Source organism: Amyelois transitella, chromosome 8 (assembly GCF_032362555.1).
Source record: "Amyelois transitella isolate CPQ chromosome 8, ilAmyTran1.1, whole genome shotgun sequence".
Classification (NCBI taxonomy): domain Eukaryota; kingdom Metazoa; phylum Arthropoda; class Insecta; order Lepidoptera; family Pyralidae; genus Amyelois; species Amyelois transitella.
The window spans coordinates 2,497,223-2,515,318 of record NC_083511.1 but is presented as its reverse complement, the minus strand read 5'-3'; the positions used below and the strand labels follow the sequence as shown (position 1 = coordinate 2,515,318).

At 34.8% G+C, this 18,096-nt stretch overlaps 1 protein-coding gene across 1 annotated transcript; it reads right to left on the bottom strand.

Annotated features, from left to right (window-relative positions):
- Positions 1-6,825: 6,825 nt before the first annotated feature.
- On the bottom strand, positions 6,826-8,287 carry LOC106140849 (octopamine receptor). Its single transcript, XM_013342495.2, has one exon. The coding sequence runs from the start codon at positions 8,285-8,287 to the stop codon at positions 6,851-6,853; it is 1,437 nt and encodes a 478-aa protein (XP_013197949.2). The 3' UTR covers positions 6,826-6,850.
- Positions 8,288-18,096: the final 9,809 nt, after the last annotated feature.

Sequence of the window (18,096 nt, the reverse complement as noted above, 5' to 3'; positions counted from 1 at the left end):
AACTTTCTCTGATTGGTCTGGGTCTTGGATGTTTATCTATCTAAGTATTTATTATAAAATATAGTATCGTTGAGTTAGTATCTCGTAACACAAGTTTTGAACTCACTTCGAGGGTTACTCTGTGTAATTTGTCCCGTATATATTTTCTTTGATTTAAATTAATATTTACGTATTAATATCATATTGTAGTAACATTAAACCATCTGCTTTATAAAAACAAGAGCAAATCTGTAAAAATAACAAAATGAAAAATTTTCAGGCGACCCAAGGAATTAAGTCTTGACAACAACAAGACAAGAAAATTACTTTATTAGTCAGTTGAGTAAAAGTTACGCTTTTGGCCATTATTTCTTATAAAATAAGAAATAATGGCCAAAAGCGTAACTTTTTCATTAACAAAACCACTGCCCAGACAGCGCGGTTTAATGAATTTAATAATTGTACTCATTTCTAAAGCCATGCTAAGCTAAACGTGGCCTTTCAGTCTTTTCAATGCCTAGTGATAGCTCTGACGTACTCGCAAGGGATAAAGACGTGATTATATCTATATAATAGTATATATGTACTTATTTCTATATATTCTATTTGTCTTCGTGTCGTAAACAAAGCCTACAAAAGTATATTTCAGAATTGTACCGCGTATTTTCTTCAAATGGTATTAAAACTAAGAGCCAATAAAATGTTATAGCTCTAAATATGAATGTGTCATAAACACTAAGCATTTGAATGTATATTTTAACATTAACCTCATTGCCGACTTAGATACTGGGTCGATATTGTAAACTCCCCTTAATCCACGTAAGTAGCTGATCTTTGGTAACCAGATACGAACATTTCAGTAAATTATTTGGTACAACGAGTAAAGCCGTGTGGTTCCCGGCACTAATAGAAAAAATAATAGGACCACTCCATCTCTTTCGCATGGATGTCGTAAAAAGCGACTAAGGGATAGGCAATACAAACTTGGGATTCTTCTTTTAGGCGACGGGCTAGTATATTGTCACAATATGAATCTCAATTCTATCATTAAGCCAAACAGCTGAACGTGGCCTATCGGTCTTTTCAAGACTGGCTCTGTCTACCCGGCAAGAGATGTAAGTAAATGGAATTAACACTAGGGGGTAGAAGAGGAGGAGGTATTTCTAGCGTCCTTGTCAAATTTTAGCTCTCTAGGAATTTATGCAACGTGAATGTCTAAATTTACCTAACATTCGTTAACTTGTGTCAGAATGTTAGTTAACTTTAACAACTGGTGTTTACAGTCAGTTTAAATACTGGTTCCAAGAATCATGGTGCGCGCAGTCTACACACTCACACACATAATCACGTCTATATCACATATATGCGGGGTAGACAGAGTCAGCGGTCTTGAAAGACTGACAGGCCACGTTCAGCTGTAAGGCTTTATGATAGAATTGAGATTCAAATAGTGACAGGTCGCCTAAAAGAAGAATCCCAAGTTCATAAGCCTATCTCTAAGAAGCCTTTGACGAAATCCGTAGGAAAAAGATCCTATTCCTTTTGTATATTGGTGCGCGGGAACCACACGGCGCAATCTACAATAAACCTTATTTCAAACAGTAACATTTACGACTGGTCCTGCTTTTAAATAAAACAACTTAATGGAACTGTCGCTTAACATTTGATGTCAGTGTACATTATTTTCAAACGCAAAGTTTGATCCTTGAATTAGTACAGTTGGTAGCCTTACCCTTATAATTGTTTTATAGTTGCCACATCGAGAGATCTGTGGTACCCTAAATTTAATGAGAAGGGACCGGTATGATGAGTTCTAAGTTTGAATGATAGGACGAATGTTTTAAGTTTCATGACAGATAGTTTGAATATAGAATATCGTCAAACTACATGACCATTATGTACATATACTATTTTATTATTATAATTCATTTACACATACATTCATTCTATCACGTCTTTATCCGTAGCGGGGAAGACAAAGTCGACAGTCTTGGAAAGACTGAACGGCCATGTTCAGCTATTTTGCTTAATGATAGAACTGAGTTTCAAATAGTGACAGGATGCTAGCTTATCGCCTAAAAATAATCTAAGTTTGTAAGCCTATCCCTTAGTCGTCTTTTACGACATCCATAAGAAAGAGATGGAGTGGTCCTATTCTTTTTTCTATTAGTGCTGATAACCGCACGGCGTTGATTCTTGTGTGGTTATTTAAATATCTCGTATAAATTATATTTATTAACTTACAATAAAAAGAAATCCCTAATCAAATGCGTTCAGGATAAATTCCGTACGTATCTGCGTTGGTAAAAGCAATTTCTCCTCAATTCCCATTCTCATGAGAGTTTCAGGAAATCTTTTCTTACTTGTTTGTTTCGTTTTATCTACTTAAACTTTCGCGTTGCATTACATGTATCAGGGGGATTCTATTTCACCAGCGTATTTTTAGGGCTGCGTAGTTACCTTTCAGTTTTTTTGAGACTGTTGCCTTTGTCTGTAAACGTCTTAAGGAATAAAGGCGTAATTAATTTATGAATGTGGTCCAAATTGTTCGCTAAAACGGAAAAGCTAATTCGCTTAATCCTTTATAGTTGTATCTTGGTCGTCTGTCTGTTTGTATGTCTCAGCATTTAAAACATACATACACACTTTTATGTCCCTTGGGGCGTAGACAGGGTCAAGAGTCTTGAAAAGACTGATAGGTCATATTTGGCTTAATGGTAGAATTGAGATTTATATAGTGACAGGTCGCTAGCCCGTCGCCTTAACGAAAAATCCCAAGTTTATAAGTCTATCTCTTAGTCGTCTTTACGGCATCCATGGGAAAGACATGGAGTGGTCCTATTATTTTTTTCTATTGGTGCCGGGAACCACAAGGCCCTTGGTATACGGTATGTAAGTAAGCATAAGTTGATTATTTACTGTGGTGTCTGGCAAAGACCATTATAAATCTGTTCATTAACCTTTTGAACGCCGCAAGTAAAATTATGATTCTTGCCCACGTCGCCACGACCAAAGTTTTTGTCCATTTGAGCTACTTCAATGATGGGTTTATGAAACAGATTCACTAACGATTTTTACTAAGCCATAATTGACATAAGGTGACGTTGGCGTCTTGGCAAAATTTCTAATAGACGCCTAAAAGTGTCCATGGCGTTCAAAGGGCTAAGAGTCCATAAATGTTAGTGTGTTCTTCAAAATTGGAACCTCTGACTCACTAACCTTAATCAGGCTATACTTACTTACCAAGAAGTTACATTAAGCCACACAGCTCAACGTGGCTCTTCAGATTTTTTTAAGCCTGTGCCTCTGTCTACCCCGCAAGAGATAAAGACGTGACTGTATGTATGTACATTCACATACTCATACAGTCACGTTTGTAAGTATGTATGCAAGTTACACTGCATGCATTAGGAGTGTGGTCGAGTGGGCTTGTTAAGATTAAGAGCTCCTTAAGGTACCTGAGTTAAAAGCTATTGGAAATTGCGGTCGTGTCTGAAGCTCTGAGATATATTAGTTTAGATACTCGAGTTTCGTGATTTTTGGCTCTGACTGACCCGTATGGAATGATGATGTGATCCATGTACGTGTATCTGTTCATTATTACCGATTTAACCTCATAATTATTTCTTTTCTTGTTCAGTTTTTGTGTTAAACCACTTGGTAAAGAAAAGTATTTTATGTCAGCTCTATAACATTCTTAATAATAAGCTTGCCCGAGACTGTCTTAAAAAAGACTTCCAACTATTAAGTTCTACTCACGAAAGAATGCTACGTTCTTCAAATAAGTTAACTCTTGCTACCCCTTTTTACTGTACAGGTTTTGCGTCCAATTCTTTCGTCATTATGGCTGTTAGGCTCTGGAATTCACTTCCCGAGTCCATCAGGACATCCCCAAGTCGTTCTAGTTTCAAATCATGGGTAAACGGGGTTCTCTGAGTTGCGAGGGTATTTATTTCCCATAAGCCTTTTCACTCATTTCGGTAATCGCTGCACCTATTTATTTATGTATATTGTTTATTTATTGTAGTTTTTATGTATGAATATTATAATTATTTTATCTTATATTTTGTGTAGGTATAAATACATATATTTATTTCGTTTGACCCCACATAAAGTTCTCTGTAAGACCCAATGGTTGACTGGTAGATAATGCTGCTAGCATAAAGTCCGCCAATTCTGCTATACATTTGTATTTTGTGCAATGAAGTTTAAATAAATGAATAAATAGAAAAAACATGGGTACAGTAATCAGATTGTTCAATGTACTCATGTAAACCTACATACAACTTTACACCAATAAAATTGGTAATTTACCCGTGTCAGACACCTACTAATTTAAACAAAGTTATATTGTATTTAGCAGTGTGACCGTCGTGGAAATAAACCCCACACTAATTAAAACTATGAAACACTTATCTAGATCTGGGCTCAGCTGCTTTAGAAGTGGGTTCTTTGTGTAATGAGCCAGACTGTACTAAACTCACTGATTATAAACCCCTGTTTACATCTACTAAGACTGTGGACTAAGAACAACTCTTGCAGCTGTAAATAACTCGTGTATTCACGTGTTTATATCTTGTGTTTAATCTGCCTTGTGGTGCGGTTCCCAGCACGTTGTTGTTTGATTATATAAACATCCTAATATATATAATCACGTCTTTATCCCTACCGGGTAGACAGAGCCAACAACCTCGAAAAGACTGTAAGGCAACGTTCAGATGCAATTGAGATCGTATAGGTTAGGTAAGGTACGAGTTGCCAACCCAAAAAAAATGTATGAACATTTCTGACGTTTACAATCTGCGCTGGAAAAAAAAAGATGAGAGAGCGAAAGAGGGAGAGAATGTAACCAATGAAAATTTTGTAACGCAAAGAGGAGAAGAAGAAGTGAGAACATATCTCGTTTCTAGTTATTTTATTTACTTCTTCTATCACAAATATTAGAGATATATTGAAAGTATACCCTGCGTAAGTACCGTGTGTTTCCCGGCAACAATAGAAAAAAGAGAGACCACTCCATCTCTTTCCCATGGATGTCGTAAAAGGCGACTAAGGGATAGGCTTACAAACTTGGGATTCTTTTTTAGGCGATGGGCTAGCAACCTGTCACTATTTGACCGTGGCCTACCAATCTTTTTAAGACCGTTGGCTTTGTATACCCCGCAAGGTATAAAGGCGAGACTGTATGTTTGTTTATAACCAAGCGATAAATGCAAAAGTTTATAAGGATGTGTGGATATGTTTTTTAGTTTTGCATGCAAAATGAAATGGTCAGATTTTGGTGAAATTTCGTCTACGAGTAGAAGAATGTAACCTGAAATATTAAAAAAGGTACTTACAATCGCGCAATTCTCAGGGAAGCGAAGCCCCGGAGCGCAGCTAGTGTCTTGAGAAAAAGCATTACGGTTTGTATTTTTGTGCGATGTCGACAATCTTGCGAAAATTACTGATTTTTCAACTTCATTCCAGTTCCATTTGTACCATTCTCTGGATTTAAGTGGATTTGGAACAGATTTTAAAGCGCTTTAAGTGTTTCTGTTTTGTTAAAAATGTTAAGTGTTTCTGGAAAAACTATTATTGTGGCAGTCCTGGATTCGATTCCTGACGTGAGCAGATAACATGTGATTGATTTCACATATTTTTCTAAACCAGCGGTCTTTCTTCATTATAAATGACATTTAAAAATGAGGTATAATTAACTTGTATTGTAAGGATAAAAATAAAATAAAAAACACCAAAAAAAAACAATCAATTATGTTTTATTACAGTACGATCCAGAAGAATCATTAAAAATGTTTACGTCTATAATGTAATATCCCTTTCAAATAAGGGCTCAAATTATTTTAAAGGGATATACTGTAAAACTATTTCATCTTAAATGGGAACAAAATTAATTCCTAACTAGAAGAAAGGGATCTTACAACATATGTATACTCGTAGTTACAATATTAAAAAAGTTTAAATTAAAAACAAATATTTTAACAACGGTAAGTAGTTTAAATTTTTACACGTCTGCTTGGATACTCTGCGTCTAACATTGTATTGAAATAATTATTTTACACTGAATAATGCTGTAATATGAAACTTTGTTCACTTCAAACGTCTTCAAACTCCCCTAATAAAAATTTGTAAATAGGCTGTCAAAATATCACTGACGGAAAAATTGTGCATTAATTACAACTAGACATTTATAATGCCCAAGTGTTTAAGTTAAAACTTACGTTTTTAAACTTACAAATTAGTAAGCATAAATTTTATTATGGCAAACTACAACTGGATGTACGAGTAACTTGGTTACCTTCAGAGTCTATGCTTTGGAATATGTGGTCGATCTACTTAGATATTGTAAATTCCTTAGTGAAAAATAATAACCATGCAAAATTAGTTTGAATCACTACAATGTGTAAGACCCCTTGTGTAAAATGATACAGAAATGTATGTAATAAATGTGATACAATTATTTACATTAAAACTGAGATATGTATTTACATCTTATCATGTTACATTTGACGATTTCGTTGATTACATCTATTCATTAAATTTAAATTCGTTTTTCATATAACTATTTACATACGAATAAACTATCTACTGTGCCTTGCACAAGGACATTTTACTATGTACACTTTTAGTATACAATAATGCATTATTACTACTATTGAAATACCCGCTTTAAAATGTTATAGAACTGTACACAAAAGATTATTTTTTATATTGTTTTAACTCTCTTAATACGTAAACCTAAATAGAATATCTACCTAAGTTATCTTATACATATTATAGGTTACCGAAGGATTCAAGAATTTTATAATTTGAGCAAATCAGCGGCCTTCAAAACTCCAAGCGAAAACTACACCGTTTTGGCACAAGTACACTACGGCTTTATAAAAAGTAGTTTTTTGAACGCCCTTCTGAAATCCATATTGAAAATAGTATAGATGAGGGGGTTCAAAGCTGAATTAACGTATCCGAGCCACGTTATGAAGTTTATGAACTTGTTTGATAAACAACAGCTCGCGCAGAATGGGATCACAAGATAAATCACGAAGAAAGGCAGCCAGCACACTACAAACACTCCCATTATGATTCCGAGAGTCCTGGCCGCGCGTCGCTCCCTAGTTAACGAGATGCGCTGCTTCTCCTCAATGAATTGGTAAACAGTGTTTTGTTGACTCGGCTTCGCTCGCTTCGGAGGCTTACTCGCCGGCTCGTTTGCTGGCAACAACTCATCCTCGTGTGTTTCTTTCGAATTACTTTCGGACGACGTATTCCTATTCTCTATATTTTCTACCACATCTGTTACAGAATTCTCGTTGGACAAAATTGGAATGATAAGTTTGTTTTGTGACTTGTCGTCCTTGCTCCAATATCGCTTTTTGGGTTTCTTCTTTGGAGTCAGTTTTCTGGTTCGCTTTTTCTTTTCACTGTCGGACACCAGATGTGTTACGCCGTGATGCTCGTTGTGATTGGCTTCCGAGCTCACTGAGTCTTGGTCATTTTGGTCGCTGTCTTTTGCGGCAAACCTATTCTGACCGGAGGATATAGTGCTAATTTTTGTTGCCTTAGCACGGTCTCGTAGTCTTTTTTTGGTGGCCAAGTATATTTCGAAGTAAACTACAGTCATAATAATTAGAGGAATGTAGAAAGATCCAGATGACGAAAAGACGACAAAGCCTGGTTGTGAAGTCAAGCGACATGGCGTGTCCGGTTCAAATACGTCAGGCCAATCATTCCATCCTAGTAGGGGAGGGGAGCTAATGACTAAAGAGAGTATCCATACTATTCCGATCATTAGCAAAACCCTTTCCAAAGTTCTCTTTTGTGCGTAATTTATGGGATCCGTAATGGCCCAGTACCTGTCGAGGGCGATCGCGCACAGGTTCAAGATGGATGATGTACAGCACATTATGTCGCACGTCAGCCACATTTTGCACACGTAAATTCCAAACACCCATTGTCCCAGGATCGAGTAAGCGACGTTGAGGGGCAGTACGAGTATAGCCACAGTGAGATCTGCAACTGCTAAGGATACTATGAAGAAGTTTTGAACTATCCTCAGAGGTTTGTACGTAAAGACGCTCAAGATGACTAGGATGTTCCCAACTATTGTCGATATGATTATAAGGGTGAGTACTATAGCTGTGCAAATGGCCTCCCATTCTGGGACGGCCAGGGTGATACCGAAGCTACTCGGGTACTTAGGGTCATCTGCGACGGCGCAAATGTCTTTATCGACGTCAATTGCATCATATATTTCGGTATAATTTACTAAAGTGTAGTTGGTGTCGAATTGTGTGGATGCCTGACCCATTTTTGTGATGTCTTCGCTACATTTCACGTAGCATTATTTTTAAGAGTATTAAACTTAATCGCATTTTCGATTTTGGAATATTTCGACACAAAACGGTGGTAACATTTTTTCGTTTGTTCAGATGCAATTCCCAGAAGACTCATCCTCTTATATGCCATTTTTCTGGAACAAAAATAAATATTCTATTGATATAATGTTGATGTATTGCATATTAACACGATCAGATCAAATGATTTAAATCTTTTTACTGTATAAGAGAATCACAAGTATGGTTGTTATAATCCTCAACAGGTGGATAACATTTGAAGTTAGTTTCGATGTTTTAACTTGCATTATTACTTATTTGATGATTTTTATAGGCATATTTTAAATTAACTTGATGGTAACAACAAAGTTACACTATAACCAATAGATGTACCTACGAGTATTTAATTATACGTTTGTCACTCAATCCTAGGTTTATGTATATTTGAATGGCTCACCCGCTGTATGGAATATTTTTCAAAAATCTCCATTTATGTAGCATTCTGGATATTTGATGCGCAAAGAAATCTGAAACAAAGAAATATAGTTTTGTAAGATAACTCAGAAAACAGCTATTGTCAGTATCATCCATACAATCACGTCTTTTTCCATTACGTGGTCGATAGGGCCATCAATTTCCAAAAGACTGGAAGGCCACGTTCAGCTGTAGGAAGTGATTTTTTATAATTCTGTTTCCAAAAAACTAAAACCCTTAAACCTAAGTTCTTTATATCTATTTTGTAACTCCATACTGGTGAATTATGTACCTCAAACCCTTCCGTGATTTAGGGAGCGGTCGTGGCTAGAATTTTGACGATATGGGCCGGCACGTTACATGTATCTTCCTTATGACCTAATTCTGCGTAATGTTATCGACTGTGATTTTTGTTTGGGACGATTGCAGGGAAATTGAGGTTTGTGGTTGGTAAAATAATATTCATTATATATAAAAACTTGCACTATACGACCGCATGATATACAAAGTTTAAAAGAAAACTGAGAGTAAAAAGTTAAAATAGTAAATTTCTTATAAACTAGTAGATTCAAAGCTTTAAAAGCGAGTGCTGTAGATCAATCGATTTAGTTTAGAAAGATAAGATTAACTTATAATCCCAGGATAGTCAAAAAATAAATGGAATTACGAGTACTTTTATTCTTACACGAGACAAAAAGTATCCAAAACGAGAACATTTCCAACAATCGCGAATATAAAATCAAAGTAGTTTGGAAACCGTCGAGTTTACAACAATATCCGTCGAACTCGCCACTTAAGGGAATAACATTCTGTCTAGTTGAGCTCTTTGTGTAGGAAATTGAAAACCAGGTGGGCACTTCTGAAATAAAAGGCGGAAATAAGAAAACAGCGGTCACTCGCCGTCACAATCTGAAATCGTGGCGCATGTCATAAACTTTCTTCAAAGTTATCATACAACAATACATACATACATAATCCAAATATAAGTAGCAGACAGAGCTATCAGTCTCAAAAAGACTCAAAAGTCAGTCTCAAAAGGCCACTTTCAGCTATATGAGTTAATGATAGAATTGCGATTCATATACATGACAGGTTGATAGCCTTAAAGAAGAATGCCAAGTTTATTAGACGTTCTCCGGATTCACTTTTATTAGCTGCATGGGAAGTGTTTAGATCTTAATTTGAGAACTGCTTCTTCCTGGCTTGAGCCCTGGTTGCTTCCTCACCCCTCTGGGGAGGAGCCCGGGATGTGCCTTTGACCATGGATCTTAGATTGGGTGAGTCAGGTTTTACACAAAGCGACTCCTTTCTAAGTGAAACCTTAGCAACGGCATTAACATAGAATTCTGTAAGCTAACAACCTTCGAAAGCAGCTAAAAAAGATTATTTTTTCTCATTTTCTTCTTGTCAAATTTAAGAGCTAACTCTTGTTGAAAACAAATTTAAATCAGGCATAACTAACTTTATTTTACCTAAAAACTGTGACTAATTTATTTTTATAATGACTTGATTAATAGGAGAGTAATAAGATCAGCTCAGATTTATCTTAGTTTTATTACCCAGTGATTTAGTGGCTTAAGCGTTTTCCTTATTATCCGGAAGTCGGGGGTTGGAATCCCGCAGGAAACATACTTCCTGGAGTTATTCGCAGCAGCTTAAGATAGGAGTAATGTCTGCCGTGTGATTTTGGGCTATAAAATAGAACATGAAATAGAGGGGTAGACAGCGGTAATATCTTTTCACTTGTCACGATTTCTGCATACTTCTATCGATTCATTCACATTCATAACCCTTTTCATGAAAGCTTGTCGGTTTTCATCGGCACAACGATCCCGATTTGATCAAAGATTAACTTATAACGATACTTTGTAACGTTAATTCCTTAGCGTATACTTTCTTAGCCTTGGGCCACACAAGCTTTAGAACTTAAAGTTATACTACAAGTTAGTGCTTTTAGCTCAAAGCTACTTTTAGCGGTAGTACTGTGAGTGACATGAAGAACATTGAACGGAAGATAAAATCTTTTCAAATCTTAGAGCTAAAAGCTGGTGAAAGCTGAAAATAATGGACCATTTAACACGACATGTTGTTGCAAATATTTTCACAGCATATAAAATAAAGATTTTGTCTTTAGCGGGCTCTTTAGTCTTGTCTTTAGCGGGCCCTTTAGTCATACATTTACACCCTTTATTCAATCACGCTTCTTTCCCAGAGGAGTAGGCAGAGACAATAACTTTCCAGTTGCCACGATCCCTGCATACTTCTTTCACTTCATCCACATTCTTACTCTCTCGGTGCAAACTTCTCGGGGACTGAATTTTCGTTAGGATGTCGAAGCCCCAAATTAGTAAATTATATTTTTATTTAATCTGCTATGATACATATCACCTCTTTATATCTTTAAGGCTAGACAAAGCCATTAGCCAAAAGACTCGCAGGCCATGTTAACCTGCACGTCTTTAATAGAAATTTAGGAATAAGTTGCAAGCTCAACGCCCAAAATCTTAACTACTTACTTATCTTTATTTCCATTGACACTTTGGGGAAAAACACATACCATTTTTGTTTCTTTTTGTTATCACACCGTCTGAAAGCATTATTCTATCATATTTTTTTACTTCTTATTTCAAAACTTCGCAAGTTTGGTATACACAATATGGGGCTTCCATTAAATCCTTTAAAGTTTCTCCCGTTCCCTCATTTCCCAGCTGCGGACTGGGAATTCTTTGCGGAACTTTCTTACGGAATCCTATTTTGCTCGGATCAATGACACCGAGGTCTGTTGTTTTCGAATATTTGCAGATTTATTAAACTTTCCTAATGAACAAAATGGTAAAAAACGGAGCGAACTTAATATATAATAAGAAGGTCCACTTTGAACTTTATATATCGATGGCTCCCAAGTATACTATCGTATGTCTTAAAATGTAACTTTACAGGAGAAGCGATTGAACGTGTTAGAGTGTGTAGTTCCTGTAAATTTTAAGCTAGACACATGATTTTTTTTCTACAATTTTTTGAAGTATAGTGTATATGAATATAATAACATTCATTTATAAATATGTTATAGTTTCTGAGATATTGTTGTTAGGATACTTTAAGTTGAAACGAATTTTTTTTTTAAATCGTAACTTATCTATACAATTATTTACTTCGTATAATTTGTTGATCAAAAAATCGTATCTTTCCTTTACGAGTATTTACTTTGTATATTTGTCAACAAAAAATGTTGTATGAGTTACTTACTGCTTTTTACGGGAATATAAGATTTTTGTTTATGCACGTATGTTGGGATATTATATTTAAAACTTATTTAAAACATAAATTTCATTATGATAATAGGCAGTTGAGTGTAAGGTATTAATTTTGTGCATAATAAATTATTACACCAATTAATATTTTTGGAATTTTTCATCATAATCAAAGAATCAGAGATTATTTTATTTTCATACTTTTAGAACATAATAATTGCACATAAAATAAACATTTTCTCCAGAATTAAAAAAATAACAACTAAAATTAATTATCTTGATAAAGTAAAATAATATTTCTTGATGATTTGTGTGTTTTTAATGCAAACAATATGCACAATATAGAGATAATATATTATTATACGATATATAATCACGTCTATGCGGGAATATACTCTTGCGGGGAAGACAGAGCCAACAGTTATCACGGTCAACCGCTTGGCTTACATACATACATATGGTCACGTCTATATCCCTTGCGGGGCAGACAAAACCAACAGTCTTGAAAAGACTGAATGGCCACGTTTAGCTATTTAGCTTAATGATAGGATTGAGATTCAAATAGTGACAGGTTGCTAGCCCATCGCCTAAAAAAAATAGAATCTCAAGTTTGTAAGCCTATCCCTTAGTCGCCTTTTACGACATCCATAGGAAAGAGATGGAGTAGTCCTATTCTTTTTTGTACTGCTTGGCTTAATGATAGAATTGAGATTCAAATAGAGACAGGTTGCTAGCCCATCACCTAAAATAGGAATCCCAAGTATATAAGCCTATTCCTTAGTTAAAGTTATGTTGAACTGCTGGAATAATTGAACTATTGCAAAGACTTATTAGGTCATTTGATAGAAAGATATGGGGAGCACATAATCATAAAGTGGAGGAATATGGGTACTATCTTGGAGTCGTCGTCTTGTATTTGGTCATGTATTGGGATTCATCTAAATTATATTTATAGAGAAGTTTATTAGGCTCAGAAGAAAAAACATTTATTTCTTTTATGTTTATCCATTGCACTACTTCACTGTTAATATTTTCAGACCAATTTTTTAAGCTCAAAGTTGATTTATTATTCAATAACTTGGTATGATCCATCTCAAAAACATTATAAGGTTTTCCATCTTGCTTAGCCCATCGCACTTATGCAAACCATTCTAAAGGAGTATAGATATATTTAGGTATTATTGGCAGTTCCTTTAATCAATGCATAAACACTGTCTCCTTCTTGTTATATATATATTTTTCCAAAAAAATCCAAATAAAAAAAACAATCATTACACGTTGTTAACATGTAAGCTGCATAATCTATTCTATTCCGGTTTACCCTGTGGCGCTAGCTAACCAAAACCTAGATTCGACTGCCCCTGCCATTACTTCTTTAAATATGAAATCGGACAACCAACTTAAGACCGCGCAAAGAGCATAAGTTTATGTCACTATCTAAATACAATTTAAAATTATCTTTTCGAGTATAATGGGATTCTACAGGTTGGAAGCATTTGATATGGTCACATACGCTTTTCCTGGCATCAGCAGATATTTACATGGATAATTTTAATGCTTGCCTCGGTTATCAGTAGCAACAGTACCTGTAGAAGAGTCTGTCTTCTGTATTACTGTGTAAACAAATTGTTCACTGTTCATCAGCGTAGATAAGAACTGTTTTGCAAACTATAATGTAATTTCATCTGTACTATCTGACTCGGGAATATAAGTACCTGGTATATAAGTATTGATTACCCCAATCAATACTTAATACTTATATACCATATGGGTATCAATATAAACTCTTCGCTTAAGATTTTGGTTTACTAGATTATATACATAAATCCATCGTTTATGATGATTACCAAATTTCCAGAAAGCCAAAGCAAAACTGGCTTTTCTTTGGTCAGTTGATATATTTTTGAAACATTTTAATCGACATTTACACGGTGATTTTATTTCTTTTTTCGGATTTTGTATACCTTCACGAGTCACGTACACCTTACCAAGATTTTTTTTATTTTTCTTTTTGCATATATCCATTCATTCTTATACTGTCTTCTAATAAATGTACTGTTTCTAATGGTCCTTGTCTGTTTAGTTACCTTTTTTATTTCGGGAGTAGGTGTAACATCACTCAAATATGTTAACGGCGTGTTTGCTAAGGACGTCGAATAGTTTGATCACCAATAAAGTACGGGCAAAAATCATGCCTATTTATTCTACATTGTTAGTTGTATATTCAGGGCAAGACGGGTACTGTGTGTTTGAAGACTTTGGTGAAAAAATTGTTAAGTACTCTATGAACAGGGGAATGCTGCAAGTGATCAATTATAGTTTCAGGTAAGTTGCTTAAAATGTTTCCTGAAAATATAATAACTGATAAAATCTACTATTGTGATATTTACATATGTCAATAGTAGATTTAAAATATTAGTTGTAACAATTGCATCAAAATACCGGTATCATATTCATTTTAGAAAGTGTGTCAATTTCTTATAAATCTGCTTCTTCTGATAATGATGAGTATAAAAAAATTTGAAATAGCAAGTGATTAATTCCGTAAGATTTATAAATGGCCGTTTTTTTAAATAAAATGATACATAAGATACATATTTATTTTGCATCTAATACGTAAACAATCTTAACTAAACATTACTATCAATAAAAAAATATAATTAAACAATGTAAATTGTAGTAAGTGTAAATGCTATAATAAATATTTCAATATTAACCACGTAAAAAATCGTATGTATTGCATACGATAAAAAAAAAGTTTTGATGACAATGTAAATAATAGTAAATGATACTTACGATACTTGTTCAATGCAAATGAATAACGTAAACAATCGTGTGTTATATTTACTATAGTTTAAGTTTTAACTATTGGCAAAAAATAAGCAAATACTTGAATATTACAAATTTCTTGTCAGTATACTTACTCAGTACTCATCCAGTTTCTTCTACATTATTATTGAGCAACGCCAAATTTTAGGTAATAGAAATTGATTAAGAAACAACAGTGTCATTTCTTGCCGTTGTCGTTTTTAATGCAATATCGCATAATTTTCGACCTCTAGCGTGTTGTTTTGAATAATCCATCCTATACTTATTACGCATTCTTAACATACATCAATTTAGTTATTGTATTATGTGTGAAATCTGCAGACGCGCTGTACGAAAATATCGCGCTTCTTTGCAGCGTACCAAACCGCAAGTAATCGTTACGATTGCCAACTCCGCTCCTGCCTTCCCCGTAGCAGATCGTATAAGACATTACGACGGTATACTATGCAGGAAACGGCAACATACTATTATATACGTGTGAAAACTTTTTAATTTTAAATGATAGATTTTTTTTTGTTTGTGAATTAGATAGTTTATAATAAAATATTTCGGAAATACTAATAAAACGAAAATGGCTATTTTGTGGATTACGATAGTATACGTAGGAGCCATCGATATGTGAGTTTTAGGTTGGTTTCGACTTCAGTTTCTATATTAAAGTTACTCCAGTTTGGTAGCGAAGAACAATAATTATCTGCGCCAGGTACTCTTCCTGCTCTGGCAGCATCGCACGCGCGACGCCATTTTTATCGCGCTTAAGACTATCGCTGTCCCGTTTTATGTCATAATAAAAAACCATAGTTTTTCGCGCGACAAATAGAACTAATTTATTGATGAAATTTTGCATATAAATAGTGTCAGGTACGGAAAAGGAAAAAGGGTAAAATGATCAGGCAAAGACCTCTCTTTTTTTAAGTCGGTTAATAATGCAAAACAAATTCTGTTTTGCGCCTAATTAATTGCGAAAGCATCATACGTCTTCATGAAGTCGCGTCTTCATAAAGATCAATTAATTTTGTTGCTTATGACTTCGAGTAACTTTGCTTTGTTACATCGGTACTGACATTACCGATCTTATTAATAAGAATGATTGACGAGTACGTAATAATACACTCTAATAAATTAATATCGAAGCTAAGTTTTCCTACACTCTGTCAATGCCTAGTCCACTATCATTTCAAATAAGTAGATTTGTTAAAATAAATACACGAATTCTTAGAATTTTATAATATGAAAATCCTTTGGAATATTCATACATATAATTATGTCTTTATCCCTCAAGGGGTAGAAAGAGAAAAGATTGAATGGCGACTTTCAGCTTGATGATGTAATTGAGATTCAAATAGTGACAGGTTGGTAGCCCATCGCCTACAAGATATATAACAAGTTTATTAGCCTTTCCTTCCTTATTGAAATACAAGTAGGATTTTATTGATAAATATAATACATTAATACTTTGGATTATTGGTACAATAATTTCTTTGAAAATTTTGTTGTCCATTACACAATTTCAATGCGTTCGTAATATTTTGACTTTCAAACTCGTGACACCATTCATTACAAGTTAATAATAAATGATACAGATTTATAATATTAATTCCAAGATTAGTCAGTGCTTGGCAGCATTCCCGCTGTTTGTTGTATTAATTTCATTTTAAATATCTTGACTTTTCCATGGATTCGTGCAGTAACTTGCCAGTCACCGCAGTAATGTAAAGGCTTTTGTTTATGGGACGCATATTTTGTGAAATAAGTCCCGATGTCCGGAGCCGATAAGAGTTGAATTTTCGAGTGAAATATCGTGTTTAAATGTAAATAACCACAAGGAACTATAATGAAAACGCACGGTACGCATATTAATTTCGTATACTCAAAACGTGTTAGCAATAAAATTCTATTCGTAACGAACAATCAAATGAAAACCAACTTTTAGAATGACGTCCGTCCAATTTACGTACTTTTGTTGACACGCTTGGGACCTAAATTATGGCAATATATGCACGGCTGAACTTCAAATAAAATGTAGTTTTAATATTGGACAAACAACAAACAAAGAGTAAATGAAATGTTAACTAGGTAAATTCTGCTAATTAACTATTTGAAGCTAATTACATTTCGTTGTATATTCAAACATATTTACGTATTTATAAAATCACGCCATTTTCCTGGAGGGGTAAGCAGAGACTATACAAACTTTGATTGATTAAACGACTTACCTTGATCAAGTCAGGGACTTTCTGGCTAAAGTCAGGTTTTAAGAGACTTTAAGCCGACGAGCTTATATGAACAGAGTTTTAATTTTGACAGCGAAAGAAGTATGCAAGGATCGTGGCAAGTGGAAAATCTGCCTACACCTCTAGGAAAAGAGCAGGAGTTTACTTCCATGTAAAAAAATGTAGTATTTCAATATTTTTGGCTTTGTTCAATATTTTGACTGTGTTTGTTTTGTAAGATTGTGTTGAGTGACTTGTTTGTTTGGGTATTGTATGCACGATATTTACATGTAGTCTAAACAGTCGGATCCTGGGTAAAATCAAAAGCAATTTCAGGCCGATTTTGTGAGGAAAAGTGAAGCATAAAAAGAAAAGGATCAATGTGAATTGAAAAACGAAACTAAGTAAACTAGCTTCATCCCGATTAAATCACACGATACCAGGACATAATAAATTATTTGATTTCCTAAAATTTTGTTGTAGAGTATTTTAATACCCGAAACCGCCGAGCTTGCATGAAGAGAGTTAAGAATGTGGATGAAGCGAAAGAAGTATGCAGAGATCGTAGCAAGAGATAGTCTCTGCTTACCCCTTGTAACGGTCCAAGATATTTGCACACGTTATTTCATTCTCAAATATTTTATCACAAATATATTTTAATATTTAAATCAATTTTATAATATTCTAATAATATAGTTAATTCAAATAGCTGAACGTGGCCGTTCAGTCCTTTCGGGACTGTTGGCTCTGTCAGGTCGCAGGGGCTGTGGACGTGACCATATGTATGTATATTTAATTCCGCCGTGCAAGGACAAAGGGCTTGCTTGACAAAAACGTGTGAGATGCTAATTGGTTAATAAGTTGGTGGCGTCTTAGTTAGGGCCACGCCCATATTTTAACAAAAGCAAATTGGAAGTTTGCTAAAGGATCATTCGGTTTGGATCAGTCGAGATCATTCGATTCGGGGCGAAGGTTCAGTCGGGACAGTCTCGGTCCGGGAGCTAGGGAGTCGGGATC

What these genes read in the sequence shown, in the direction of transcription:
- LOC106140849 (XM_013342495.2), bottom strand. Translation starts at nt 8,287, where the DNA reads ATGGGTCAGGCATCCACACAATTCGACACCAACTACACTTTAGTAAAT.